At 33.6% G+C, this 15,801-nt stretch overlaps 2 protein-coding genes across 2 annotated transcripts in view; both read right to left on the bottom strand.

The window, feature by feature from the left end:
* Positions 1-7,160: 7,160 nt before the first annotated feature.
* On the bottom strand, positions 7,161-7,713 carry LOC105815523 (peptidyl-prolyl cis-trans isomerase A-like). The gene has a single exon (XM_012650691.1). It carries the CDS (start codon positions 7,711-7,713, stop codon positions 7,228-7,230), a length of 486 nt encoding a protein of 161 aa, XP_012506145.1. The 3' UTR covers positions 7,161-7,227.
* A 692-nt stretch (positions 7,714-8,405) lies between these two features.
* Positions 8,406-15,801, bottom strand: part of MTX2 (metaxin 2) — a 15,900-nt gene continuing 8,504 nt past the window's right edge. Inside the window, exons 5-6 of the mRNA XM_012650690.1 lie at positions 15,620-15,696; positions 8,406-8,780 (exon numbers count right to left, since the gene is read on the bottom strand). Coding sequence (XP_012506144.1) covers positions 8,609-8,780; positions 15,620-15,696 — 249 coding nt within the window. The 3' untranslated portion in view covers positions 8,406-8,608. The remainder of the gene's footprint in view (positions 8,781-15,619; positions 15,697-15,801) is intronic.

Raw genomic sequence — 15,801 nt, 5'->3', positions numbered from 1 at the left:
ATGAAGATCTTTATGATGATCCACTTCCAATTAATAGAGTAAATATGTTTTTCTTATTATTTTCTTAATAATATTTTATTTCTCTAGCTAACACTATTGTAAAGATATGGTATATAATACACATAATATATTGGTAAGACTTCTGGTCAAAAGCTTTGAGAGAATCAAAAGTTAGATGTGAATTTTTGACTGTGTATTGAAAAATCCCCATGTTCAAGGGTAAACTGTATTGTATTTTCATTACTTTTAAATTAAAATATATTTTCCACTTTCTTTTGTGATTTCATCTTTGACCTTGGGCTATTTTCAAATGTATTGTTTAATTTCTAAGTATTTAGGGATTTTTTTCCATGACCTAAATTAACTCAACTATTTGTTGAGCACATCTGCTCAAACTAATGGTGTTTATTGAATGAATGAAAATAATCACTTTCGGGGATATAAACATGAAACTTGATTAGAACTTAACTGTCAAGAGTATTAGATTACTGATGAAATAAGAATATGATACTGAAGAAATAGAGACTACATGGATATTGAAGAACTTACTAAAACAATGCTTCTTGTGCTATCCAATGAGAAATTTAGCACTTCTAAATTCTCCAAGGGAACAGATAATGGAAGCCTAGGCATTTGGAAAAAAACTTTGAACATCATATAGTCAAATGACACCAATGGACGATACAGTGGATCTACATTATATGAATATGTTATTGTTTACAAAATGATGGCCTTATCATGGCCAGAAATACATCATAGATTGTTAACTAATTTTTCAGTCTATTTAAAACATCAACTAATTATCATGATAAACACCTGGCTACAGAGAGATGGCTACAAAGAGATCTTTTCTATTTAAAAGATTTGTTAATTTTATTTTCTATTTTAAACATTTTTAAAAATTCATTAATTGACTTAATTTCATCAGCTTTGGCTTTTCACTTTGAGATTCCACGTATGGTCAATGAAGAGATTCTCTTATAGCTTTTCTTCATAGCATTTTCATCTTGTCTTTCGATTTCTCTGTTTGTTGTATAAGTTCCCAATAATATCCTTAATTTAAGTACATAACTTGTTTGTTTCAACAGAGACACGTAAATAAGACCAAGAATTCAAACTAAATGTGTACAATAAAAAGCTTAAAAATAGCAATATTCTTAATGTTCTATCTTTATCTCTAATTTTATGGGAGTGAAGTATCACATTGATGAAAGTGTATTACATTAAATTTGGTAAGCTAATATTTCTGATTTAATGCAAAAAAATCACTATAAAATTTGTAGTTTTTCTGGCTTAAGTTATATTATGGGGTTTTTTTTTTTTTTACACCTTATTGTTTTTAAAACAACTTTTGTTAAGTTTAGGTTAAAACCCTAGGCAGTGAAAACAGTAAGGAGCTAATCCTCCACAAGCAACTTTGTGTGTACTGTGAATGATATTTCTTTTGAATGTATGATTAAACCAAAATAATTATATTATCAACATTAACAAAATACACATGTTATTTGGAGCAGAGAAATATAAGGTATGCTATCCCCTCAGGAACACACACATTTCAACTCAATAATCATCAAAATTTCATGTATTAAATATTTGGGCATGAAAACCAGAAAAGTACTGAATAATGTCTAATATACCAAATTTAGGACATTGCTCTCAAGAGTCAGTATAAATTAAGCCATCATCTAAGTTCATAGTAATTTGACATATTTGGTAAAGTTTTCAAAATATTTAGTAAATGAAAAGAGTTCCTTCCTTCCTTCCTTTTTCTTTCTTTCCTTTCTTCCTTCCTTCCTTTCTTTCTGACAGAGTCTCTCTCTGTCATATTTGGTAAAGTTTTCAAAATATTTAGTAAATGAAAAGAGTTCCTTCCTTCTTTCCTTCCTTCCTTCCCTCTCTCCCTCCTTCCTTCCTTCCTTCCTTCTTCTTTCTTTCTGACAGAGTCTCCTCTGTTGCCCCAGCAAGAGTGCAGTGGCATCATCATAGTTCACTGCAAACTTCAATTCCTAGGCTCAAGGGATCCTCCTGCCTCAGTCTCCTGAGTATCTGGGACTACAGGCGTGCACCATCATGCCCACTAATTTTTCTATTTTTTGTAGAGATGGGGGTCTTGCTCTGGCTCAGGTTGGTCTTGAACTCCTGGCCTCAAGTGGTCCTCCCGCCTCAGCTTCCCAAAGTGCTGTGATTACAAGCATGAGCCACTGTGACCAACCTCAGAAAAGTAGAAGCTGCCGGGGAGACTCAATCCCCCTACCTGGATCTCCCCATCTCTTGCATGGAATAAAAGGTGCCAAGGAAAACAAATTGTACAGTCAAATGCAAAAAACAAACAAACAAACAAAAAAGAAAACCTGTTAGACTCTTATCTCATACCACACATTAAAATTAACTCAAAATAGATCATAGACCTAATGGATCATAGACCTAAATGTAAGGATATAAGAGCTAACACAAGAAAACTTCTAAAAAAAAAAAAAGAATAATAAGGAGAAAATTGTTGTGACTTTGGATTAGGCAAAGATTTCTTACACATGACCAAAAAAGCACAATCCATAAAAGAAAAACTTGATAAATTGGACTTCATCAAAATTTAAAACTTCTGGCCGGGCGTGGTGGCTCACGCCTGTAATCCTAGCACTCTGGGATGCCAAGGCGGGTGGATCAAGAGCTCCGTCTCTACCAAAAATAGAAAGAAATTAATTGGACAGCTAAAAATGTATATATAGAAAAAATTAGCCGGGCATAGTGGCGCATGCCTGTAGTCCCAGCTACTCTGGAGGCTGAGGCAGGAGGATCGCTTGAGCCCAGGAGTCTGAGGTTGCTGTGAGCTAGGCTGACGCCATGGCACTCACTCTAGCCAGGGCAACAGAGTGAGACTCTGTCTCAAAAAAAAAAAAAAAAATGTAAAACTTCTGCTCTTCCAAAGACACCACTGAGAAATGAAAAGACAAGCCACAGACTGAGAGTAGAGCAGCATATATCATTTGAACATAAGCTATGATTAAGATATATATTGTAAACCCTGGCCACTATAAAACATTTTAAGAGGTATAAATAATAAGCCAATAATGGAGACAAAATGGCCTCATAAAAAAAATCAAAACAATAAAGAGTTAAAAGAAACAAAGAACAAGGGAACAAATAGGAAAACACCTGGCAAGATGCTACATTTTAGTCCACCTATATCAATAATTACATTACATGTTAATACCCTAAATATGCTACTAAAAAGACAGGTTGTCAGATAATCTAAGACCCAATTCTAAGATGTTTATAAGAAACACATGTTAAATAAAAGGCTATAAGTATGCTAAAATGATAAAATATACAAACCTTACAAACGTTAGTCTCAAGAAACCTTGAGGACTAAGTGAAATAACTAAATTAGTATCAAATAACTTTTTAAAAAATTTTTTGTAGAGACAGGGTCTTGCTATATTGCTCAGGCTGGTCTCAAACTCCTGGCCACAAGTGATACTCTCGCCTCAGCCTCCCAAAGTGCTGGGATTACAGGAGGGAGTCACCACGCCCGGCCAATATCAGACAAATAACTTTAGAATAAGAAATATTACCGGGGATAAAGGACAGTACATATCAATAAAGGGATCAATTCTCCAAGAAGAAATAATAACCCTAAATAACACCTAGCAAGAGATCTTCAAAATGCGTGAAACAAATTGATAGAAATGACAGGAGATAAAGAAGCCACAATTCAACACCCGTCTCTCAGTAATGAAGAACAAGGAGGCAGAAAATCAATAGGATGTAGAGACCTAAACAACGCTATCAACCAAACTGATGAACTTAACATTTATGGAATAATCTTCCCAACAATAGCAGAATATATTAGGTCATTAAATATGAAATGTCCAATTTCAAATCAAAAGTTTAGTTTATTATATCTCAAATAAGCAGTACAATTAAGTACACACCTAATCTATTGACACCATCTTAACAGTAGCTTGTTTATGCCAGCAGTGAAGAAGTCTACAGAGCAGTGCTGATGAAATCAAGAAAGGCATTTTCCACAGCTTGTTGAGAATTGAATATTTTTCCTTGCAAGAAGTGGTCCAAAGCCTGGAAGAAGTGTTAGTCAGTTGGTGCCCGGTCTGGTGAATATGGTGGATGACAGAGAGTTTCCAAATCCAGCCTGTGTAGTTTGAGCAGCTTTGTATGACATGTGTTTGAGCATTGTCTTGCAAGAGGATTGGCTTGTCTCTATCGACCAATCTCAGCTACTTAATTGCAAGCATATTTAAATTCATATTCAAAAGTAATGTGAATTTTTGACTTGTCCATGACTTCACAAAAATTGCTCTAAAAAAAACTTGAAAGATAATCACAAGCCAAAACGTGTTTGCAAGAGGTACCTTCACAATAAACATAAAACAAGAAGTGTCAAAGTATCAGAGATATCAACTGTCACTTAGTACTTAAGTACCTAGCAAAGGAATCTTGGAGTATATAACACAAATTACTTGTCTTAGACACTGTTTATTCCACATGTGTAAAGCTCTTGAGTGGCGTTCAGAAAGATCAAAAGAAAGTAAATGTAACATCCATACAGTTAAGCTTTATTTTTATATGCATACATGTTTCAAATATGAGTTCCATCAAGGAACCAAGGCAGTGCAGATAGCTCAGCTCGAAGTATGAACGAAGTGTTCGGGAAGGATGTGGCTAATGAACACAAAGTACATCCATGGTTTGAGAAGTTCCATTCTGGTGATTTTAATCTTGAAAATGAGCCACATGGGCGACCTGAGACCAAGGTGGATAACGATGAGCTGAAAGCTGTAGTGGAAGTGAATCCATCTCAACTGATGCATGAATTAGCAGCAAAGTTTGATGTTACTATTCCAACAATATTGGACCACTTGAAACAAATGGGCAATGTAACGAAGCTGGATAGATGGGTTATGCATGAATTAAACGAGTGTCAGAAGAGAAATTGTCTGAAAGCTTGCCTTTCTTTGCTGTCACAACATAGAGGCGAACCATTTCTACACCATATTGTTACATGATGAAAAACGGACTCTTTTTGACAATCGCAAGTGTTCAGCACAATGGTTGCATAAAGATAAAGTGCTGAAACACAATCCAAAACTGAATGTTCACCCAAAAAAGCTAATACTGTTTGGTGGTCCAGCACTGGTATTATCCATTACAGCTTCATGAAACCTGATCAAATGATTACAGCGGCTGTCTACTGCAACCAGTTGGACAAAATGATGAAGATGCTTGCAATTAAACAGCTGAGATTGGTCAATAGACAGGCCAATCCTCTTGCAAGACAATGCTCAAACACATGTCATACAAAGCTGCTCAAACTACACAGGCTGCATTTAGAAACTCGGTCATCCACCATATTCACCAGACCGTGCACTAACTGACTAACACTTCTTCCAGGCTTTGGACCACTTCTTGCAAAGAAAAATATTCAGTTCTCGCTCTCCAGGCTTCTTTACTGCTGGCATAAACAAGCTACTGTTAAGATGGCAAAACTGTGTCAATAGTTTAGGTGCATACTTTGATTAATTGTACTGCTTCTTGTTTGAGATACAATAAACTAAACTTTTGCTTTGAAATCAGACATTTCATATTTGATAACTTATAGTTTAATGTAATGTCATATAGTTGACCAAGAAGCCACTGGCTATAATATTTTAAACTAAAAAATTATTGTAAATTCAAAAAAATTTTATCATCTTAAATTTTACTATAGAAGGCAGTATCTTGAAATACCTCAATATAGCATCCATATCATTAAATGACAACCATACACATTAAGAAAAATATTGTCTGTTTATTAAAAAAATCAAGATATATTATTAGTGAATCTCACAGATTGACATAGTTTATAATTTCTATTTCTCTTGGATTTGGGTACCTAATGAATTAATACTACAGCTTCTCATCCAATATTGAAATCGATTAAATAGTAACAATTTGGATTTCTAAAAGGTTTCATAGAAGGTAAAATTATTTTAAATTCAATAATGCACATCATTCAAAAGTCATCAAATATGATACTATAGACTACATCTGTGTTGATTTGAAGTTTCTTACATATAAAACTGCCATTCTGTAAAACTATTCATGATTTAAGTTTTTATTTAAATAAGGGTGCATGTTACTTATTTTAAAATTCACAATTAAGTATTTTGGCAGCAAAACATATGTCAGCAAAATGGCTTTTCAGTGATAATTTTTAACTACTGTGACTTGGCTTTATGGACCCAAATTTAAAAGATAAAGGCAGAAAACTGAATCACCAAAATGGGATGTCAAAGGTTCCATTTTCTAATGTATGTTTTGGTGGTGAGTCACCTCAACACCACAAAGAAACAAGCCCTCTCTGAGGGTGATCCATATACAGTAAGTCTTAAGAGTAAATATATCAACTTGGAATAAACAACCAATGTCTCCTAATTTCCTCATATTAAGAATACAATCAGTTATAATCATTAAGATTAAGATATCACAATCTACGTTGATGAAGTATCTGTATATCCAAAAAACTCAAAGGAAAAAATCTAAATTGTGTTTTCTAAAGTATAAATGGTACCTGTACAATTAAATAAATATTATGGTAATACTAAAAGAAAAATGTATCATTTTGTACAAGTATGCAAAAATATATACAAAAACCTGTCATAAAAATTGTGTAAAAACACAGGTAACTGGGGATTTTTTATTTTAATAATACACATTACAAAATTAGTTCACGAAAACTAATAATAGCATTATAGCCCAAAGTGAGCACCCAAAGTTTAGATGGGATTTAGACGAAGGATAACCTAATATGTCCTTTATATGGTATAAATCTATAATCTTTAAAAAGAAAAAAAGGCATAGTGATTAAAAGCCAAACTGATGCCAGACTGCCTGGGTTTGAATGCCAAATTTAGACTTACAAACTCTACGACCTTGGGCAAGGTATTATCCTTTTTGTGTCTCCATTTCCTCACCTGTAAACTGGAGATAATAACCTTCGTAGTGATTTTTTGTTATTGTTGTTGTTATTTAGTTTTTATTTCATAACTATAAACTTAACTCTGCCATCCAGCAAGAGGTGGAAGGGAATAAGGAAAATATGGAACCCAAAGAACTGCAATGACAGCACAAAGATTATAGGGTATTGATAGTAAAACGGGGTGGAGGGGTGCTCTCCTGAGCTACAGAAGGAATGGTCTGGTGGTTAAGATAAAACACAAGTCAAATTTATTAAAGTTGTTCACAGTAGGCAATGGTGACCTTCTTGCTGGTCTTGGCATTCCTGGACCCAAAGTGTTCCATGGCTTCCACGATATTCATGCCCTCTCTCACCTTGCCAAAGACCACATGCTTGCCATCCAACCACTCAAACTTGTCAGTGCAGATGAAAAACTGGGAACCATTTGTGTTGGGTCCAGCATTTGTCATAGACAAGATGCCAAGACCTGCATGCTTCAGGTTGAAGATCTCATCATCAAATTTCTCCCCATAGATAGACCTGCTGCCAGCGCCACTATGGCATATGAAGTCACCACCATGGCACATAAACCCTGAAATAATTCTGTGAAAGCAGGAACCCTTATAACAAAATCCTTTCTCTCCAGTGCTCAGAGCACGAAAGTTTTCTGCTGTCTTTGGAACTTGGTCTGCAAACATCTCAAAGGAGACATGGCCCAAGGGCTTGCCATTGATGGCAGGTGGTAACGGCAAAGTCATAGTGTTTTTATAAGGATTAAATGATTTAAAAATCCCGGTAGATAACAAGAAAATATAAAAGTACTTTTATTCTAGACATTTTTAAAAATGATTTTTTTATATCTGATTCTTTATAGCATCCTTGGTTTTATAAGATATGAAATGTCAGAAAATTTGAGAAGGACACAACATACAATCCTTTGTATTTATATGCAAATTCCCACTGATATTTCTGTGAAAATTATCCTCTCTTCCCCATGACAGGAATAAAAAAGCATTATTAAAATGTTCTTGTCTCAAAAAAATAAGGTCCCTCAGCCTATCCCTTTATCAAATGTAAATCATAGTTTCTCTGATGAAATGTTTTTTAATTCAATTAAGTTTAAACATAGAGAATGCTCTTAAATGTTAAATCTATGTCAGGATTTAATCACCTTAAAATCATATCCATTTTCTAAGTGCACACTTGGTAAGAACATTTTTCCCTATTAGAGTTTGACCATGTACCTAGCAAAGGAATCTTGGAGTATATAACACAAATTACTTGCCTTAGAAAAGACACTATTTATTCCACATGTGTAAAGCTCAATAAGCAGCTTTCAGAAAGATCAAAAGAAAGTAAATATAATATCCATACAGTTGTTTAAGCTTTATTTTTGTCTGCATACATGTTTCAAGGAAACAAAAATTTTAAGACATGGAATACAATATATCAAATGAAATAATTCAGAATTATTTTAATGTCAACACAAATAATAATATAAAGTACATACACAGGATACATTATATAATTTGTTTTGAGGTTTCAAAAAGCAGTGATTTGGTTTTAAAATTTGGATACAGTATCTGTTATAACATTCAAGTAACATATTTCAAAAGTTTGATTTTTTTAAAATAACTGTATTAATACATAACTCTAAGACAACCTGCCTCTACCATGATCTTCAAAATAGTGCTGTTCAATTCTTCTACAGAAAGCAAGGAGGTTGCTATAGTTTTTCACCTTCTCAGAAAGTTCATCATTGGTCAACTGTGTGGTAAGAATGGTGTACAAATGGCCAAATACCAGTGCATCAAGTTCAGTAGGCCTAAAACAAAAGTAGAAATGAGAGTAATATGAGTAGAATTTCATTTTTATGGTAGAAAATACCATCAGGTTCTCTGCACTCACGAATCCCACATCCGCAGGTTCAACCAACCTGCGTCAAAAATAGTTTAAAACATAAAAATAACAATACAACAATAAAAATAATACAAATTTTAAAAACAATGCAGTGTAACAACTATTTACACAGCATTTAGATTGTATGTATTAGGTATAAGTAATCTAAAGATGATTTAAAGTATACCAGAGGATGTGCACAGGTTATATGCAAAGACTATGCCATTTTATGAGACTTGAGCATCTGGGAATTTTGGTATCAATTGGGGTCTTGAAACCAATCCCCCATAGATACCAAAAGACAACTGTATACTACTTTAAAAAACATTTTATTCATCAATTTAAAAGAAATAAATACTACCACAACTTGAGAGAATTTATTCTGTCTTAACTTGGAGTTTCTGTTATAAGATAGAAAAAAAAATTTAAAGTAAGGGCATGCCTTTAACCCGCATTTGAGTGAGGCAAAGACATAAAGTGTAACTATAATGTTTGTACCCTCACAAAACCCTGGAATAATAAATAAAATAAATAAATAAAAATAAAATAAAATAAAAATTTAAAGTATGATTTGCTAGTTGCATGACTTGTTTGTTGAAGAAACAGTAATATTTAAGTGTGTTAAAATAATATAGGTGTAACAGATCATATTCATTTTATTCATTATTTTATTCACTAAATAAATACAGCAGGTTTCCAGTGTGCCTGAAACTACACCAGATGCTGGAGACATAAAAACAAGAAAGATACCCTAAGTCATGGACACAAAACATAAATTACCACAACATAATTTATTAAGTGTTTTAATAGAAACATAGACAAAGTGCTATCAAAGCTCAGAGGATTTCTGCTGTGGTGCTAGGACCAAAAAATGATAACCAATCACCAAGTCACATATCAACAACATGATACAACTTACATTGTACCACTTGTAAAGTAACTTAGATTTGTGAAGGAAACATAATCATAAAGATGACCTCAACATAAAATTTTCTAGGGTTTTTCCCTCTTTAATTATATATTCCTAACAACAAAATGAAATTTACCTCACTACTAATGGTCTATAAATGGGACATCACCAATCTATGTTATATTAAAATAATTACTAATGCAATATTACTAAAAGGAGAAAATACCATCCTAATTATGAACTAATTATTACTGTCAGTCCCACAGTGATGAAGTTTTTCAGAAAGCATGTGCTAGTCCAACTAAATGTGAAAATACGTTGCAATAATCTGGTTTGACAGAATAGATTTGGGGATCAGTCAAATTTAAATTTGAACCAATTCTGGCACTTACTAGCTGTGTGTCCTTGGTCATTCATACTGATGAATAACTGCATGGGGTTGTACAACTTTAAATACCATCTTCATGCCACTGAATCCCAAATATTTATTTCCGATCCTAGTCTCTCCCCTGAGCTCTGGATTCGCACATTCAAATGCCTACATAACATCTCCACTTCAATGTTAAGTAAGTATCTCAAACCTGCTTGTCCCCCAGTCTTCCCAAAATAAAAGGTACCACTATCACCCTAGCAGTTCACGCCAAAAATCTAGGGTTACCCTTGAGTCCTCTCTTTCTCTTACTTCCCGCCACCCATATACATTAGCAAGACTGGTGAGACACTACCTCCAAAATATGCCCTGAATACCACTTATCTCTATCATCATCTCCTATTCTCAGCTACTATCATCTCTCACCTAGACCACTGCAATAGCCTCCCAATGTGTCTTCCTGTTTCTCCTCATTCTCTACACCATAGCCAGAATGACTATTTAATGTCACCAGATCATACCACTCCAAGCATAAAATATTCCAGTGGATTTCCATTCCACTTACACTAAAATGCCAAACTCCTTACCCTAAGCATACAAAGCCCAGATGATCTGGTTCCTGCCTACCTCTACAAACTCACTTCCTACCATTATCAACATGCAACCCAAACTGTTCTTGCTCTTTCATTTGAACACAACAAAACTCGAATCAATCCTGAGGCCTTGACACCAACTATTCCTACTGCCTAAAACACTCTTCCTCTGGCTTCACGTTGCTGACTACTTCTTGTTTTTCAGAATAAGGCTTAAATGTCACATGTTAACACCTCCCCTGACCAGCCGAACTAAGGTGGACAGTCACTTAATTATCATGTGATGCTACATGTGGCATTTAATACCATCTAATGTTTGTTGCTTACTGTGCATTTCCTCTACCAGAAAGTTCTATGAGAAAAACGATCTTATCTACTTGTTTTCTCTTCTTTTCTTTTCTTTTTTTAGACAGAGTCTCGCTCTGTTGCCCCAGCTAGAGTGCAGTGGCATCATCATAGCTCACTGCGACCTCAAACTCCTGGGCTCAAATGACCCTCCTGCCTCAGGCCCCCAAGTAGCGGGGACTACAGGCGCAAACCACCATGCCCGGCTAATTTTTCTATTTTTAGTAGAGACAGGGTATCACTTTTGCTCAAGCTGTTCTCAAACTCCTGAACTCAAGCAATCCTCCAGCCTTGGCTTCCCAGAGTGCTAGGATTACAGGTGCGAGGCACCATGCCCGGCATATCTACTTGTTTTCTGCTGTATCCCCAATATCTAGAACAATGTCTGGCACGTAGGTTCTCAATAAGTATGTGCTGAACAAATCAATAAAAAGGTGACACTCTTCTCATACCACACTGTAACTGTGTTGACTTAACTGTTTCCCTCACTACACTCCATGCTCTTTAAAGGCAACGCTGCATATATCTTTGTATCTCCAGTTCTTAGCACAGTACCTAGGGAATGAAATGGCATTTGCTTAATAAATAAATGAAATAAAAAAGAAAGCATCTTGACTAAGGTTTGTGGGATATTTTATTTTCTCAATTGTAGTTATTCACATTCTTTCAAAGCCTTTTCTCTTTTGACACATTCAAGAAGTGTTAATCAAAGTCAGATGTGCAATATATAGCCATGTTTAAAAGGGTAGCTGACAGCACAGTCTTAAAAAATCTCATGTTCTTAAACTCAATAGCACCATAATCTTATCATCACAGATGAGTCAATAACAAATCGATCCCTGCAAAGAACCAAGGATGTACAGTGGATAAATGTAGAGCTGAGGTACCTTGCAAGAAGTAATATATAAACACCAACTCTTCCACATCCCTAAACGTATTTCTTAAAAGGTACATCTTATCTTAACAATTCAAGACTTATTTTCCTCATCTTTGATTAGTGCCAGCTACCCTTTGCTTCTTGTACAAGAGCCTAAAAAAGGTGAACGTATTCCCTGATGCAACTTCCAATAGTGTAGACGGCCATCCTTTATCAATAAATGAAGGCTCTGAATGAGTTCAAGCATGAACGTATGCTCAAATTAGAGTGCTTCAGAAGTACTCCTGAAGTTGTCAAAACATTATTTGCTACAACTATATATCCACATAACTCTAAAGATATTGAATTATATATGGGTATGAGCAAATAAAAATTGATCTGATGTTACATAAAGATAGCAACTTTGTGGCAAGTTACTTTAGAACATCAACAGGAAGTAGAATTCAATAGATTAAATCAAACTAAGCACATATAGTCACCTGTTGCCTAACAACTAGAATACATTCTGAGAAATGCATCATTAGGTGACCTCATTGCTATGTGAACACTACAGAATGTATTTACACATACCTAGATGGTATGGTCTACTACACACCTAGGCTATATGGTATATCCTACTGCTCCTAGGCTACAAACCTGTACTGTAAGTTACTGTATTGAATACTGTAGGCAACTGTAATCCAACAGTAAGTATTTGTGTATCTAAACATATCTAAATTTAAAAAGGTATAGTAAAACAAGGTCTTATAATGTTATGAGACCACTGTCATATATGTAGTCCACCATAGACTGAAATGTTGTTATTCAGCACATGACTGTCTATATATATAATGGCTCTGACAATAAATTACTAACTCTAACAATTCTTTCATTTAAAAAGTATACCTGTTGTGGTGGTTACACAACTGTATGCCTTTGTTAAAACTCATAGAACTATACACTTAAAAGTGACAATTTTATTACATGTAAATTACATATCAATAAACCTGACTGTTTAATCAAGATCTTGTTTGAATTATCTTGCTATACCATATGAAGAGAAAACATAATGTTCCACCTGTCTTTGAATTAGCTTGCTATATCATGTGAAGAGAAAACATAGCTTTCTACCTGTATGCTTTCCAAATAGTTTGTGGATTATATAATTTGTATATAGATAGCAAAGAGTCCTCAGAGTTCTAAGAGATGTCATATATATTGTTGCATTTATCTTTATAGACTTTTTATTAGAAAAACATTCCAGGGTGACAAATACATTTTTAAAGTCCAAAAAATTTGATGCTTCCTTATCTTGTATCATCATTCTTTCCACATTTCTGTTGGTTATCTACTGTTCTTTCATTTGAAAATTAAAACAAAAACAGTACTGTAAAATGTCAACATTTTCCTAACCTTTTCCATTTAAAATTTTTCTGGCATTCATCCTTTTTGCTTTGTTTATTCATTATGATTTTGTATTTCTTTCTCTCTGATACCTTTTATAGTATATCTAATTTCAAAAATATTAATTTTGTCTGGGTGTTTCCTAATTTTTCTTGCCCAATACATGATTAACTTGTCATCTCTTCATACTACTAGAAATAATCTATATATCCTTCATTTATATTCCAATCACTGATCTTTAGGACTGCTACCCAAGTTTCTAAATCAAGCCCCTCACTTCTTGGTCCTCTTTCCCCAATTATTATTCTGCAGTAAGATCCTCCTTAACTATCCTTTTCCTTTGGTTTCTTTCATGAGTCCTCCCAACATCCCCTGTAGGTAAGCTAGGAGGAAAGTTGATTCTAATTTTAAGGAGTAAGGGGAGGAGAATATACAGAGAATTAAAGTAATTTGCCCAAGTTCAGTATATGTCAGAGCCAAAAATAGAATTGAGGGCCTCTAACTTAGAGTCCAATACTATACAGCATGATTTAAGCCAGGGCTCTATCCACTAAGGTACAGTGTCTTACAAAGTGATGACTCTTACTACAGGATAAAGAAATGAGAAAAATTTTGCCAGAACAAAGTGAAAATACAAGTTACTTTTCCCTAAATGTACTTTATTTGCATTTTAATATTAAATGATTGAGTAAACTTAAATTTAAAAATTAAATCTAAATATCACATAAGGTAAAATTATTTCAAAAACCTACATCTTAATATCAATTAAACAGTTCCTCAAAAGCAAGCTTTTGGTTTTACAACTGTTCTAAATTAGAATTTCCATTATAAGTTTAAATATAACTGTGCCCTTATGAAGAAAAATGATATCTTGATATTTCCATTGAGTGGCATGCCAAATGACTTCTAATTACTGACACGGTGATAATGAGTTTAACTGAGACGAGACAAAAAATAAGTTAGATCTACTCTCTTGGCCTCCCCTAAAGACAATGTGCATAACAAAACTAACTCAAACTAACTTGTAAAACAGAAAAACGCACTTCAAACAATAAAACACACCCCTTCTGAGCTTTTCAACTTCTAAGAATTCCTATATCAGAAAGAAAAGGGGAACTACAGAATACTAACATTTGGATACATTTCTTTTATATTAGAGACTAAACAAATAGAATCTGCATAGCAAACATGACTAGAAACAGGAACAGAGTTGTAAAAGCTTTACCTACCAGGATTTCATGGTTTGAACTCTGTGACCTTTCCTCTTCAAAGATCAACAGATCCCAAATTTTATTTTAATATCAGTTATATATAATATTCATTACTCATGCTATGGAGTAATATAACTTAAATATTTCCAAGCTATCATCATAGTCATTTTTACTACAAATATTAATATCTTTACCACAAACTGTTTGATATGGCTATAGAAGATGAATGCTTATGAAGATATAATAAATAATAGCAAATAAAGCCTTTTAAAAAGTATCAATCTAAAAAGCGAAAAATTTTTATTAAAAAGCCAAGGAAAATTTAAACCTTCTAAACAAATCTTTGAGATTAAAATGCTAATTTAATTCCATCTTATACTGAATCACAGAATAGACAGCAGATTCTGATATATCAAAAATGGTAATTTTTAATAAAAAATTCATTCTTTGCCTACATTAGAGATTCTTTTCAAAATTGCAAAAAAATCTGTCAATGCAACATGAATTACTCAATTTACATATATACAGATATAACTGAATCCTTTCATTTCTATGCTTTATGAATGTTTCCATTAACATTTAAAAGATAAGCTCAAAATAGTGCTTGTCTATCCAAGAATATTTTTTATTGTGTAGTTCTGTTGATTTTTCTAGTCTCCAGGGTATCATCCTATATGGGGTATCATCCTAAACAGACAACTATACTTACACTAACAACTTCTTCATGTTGTTATAGTACTTTACAAGTTTAGAATTTTGTTAGGAATTTGAAGTTATGCACAACACCTTGAACTACCTCTATTATAACCTTTATAATGATTGATTTACATGACTGCCCTTAAGAGAAATTCTTAATGACAAAGACCACATTTTAGAAATTTTAGTTTCCCAGAGCCTAGCTTTCTGTGCCTGGTAGCCAAGAAGTGCTATAAATGCTTAATGAGTACAAAAATTTAAAAAAATAATTAAATCTTTTCATAAATACTTTTTGAAAAAGCCATTTCTTTATGACAAAAGAAATTTGCAACCTAACAATACAGGGAAAAAACTAACTTAAAAAAAATAAAATTTCTTACTGTTTATTGAAGAAATAGGGTTGTGTTCCCAGTCTTTGAGAAAGAGCTTGACAGCACTGGTCTACATCTTCTAAAACCTAATGCAGGCAATGGGCCACAAAGAAAAATATTTCAATTAGCAAAACAATAAAGAATATCTAAACTTAATTTATATCACGGTTTAAAACAAAAATATAAATTTA

The sequence above is a fragment of the Propithecus coquereli genome, unplaced genomic scaffold, assembly GCF_000956105.1.
Source record: "Propithecus coquereli isolate 6110/MARCELLA unplaced genomic scaffold, Pcoq_1.0 Scaffold34, whole genome shotgun sequence".
NCBI lineage: Eukaryota > Metazoa > Chordata > Mammalia > Primates > Indriidae > Propithecus > Propithecus coquereli.
Note: the sequence above shows the minus strand (reverse complement) of the source record. Positions and strands in the feature narration are given on the sequence as shown.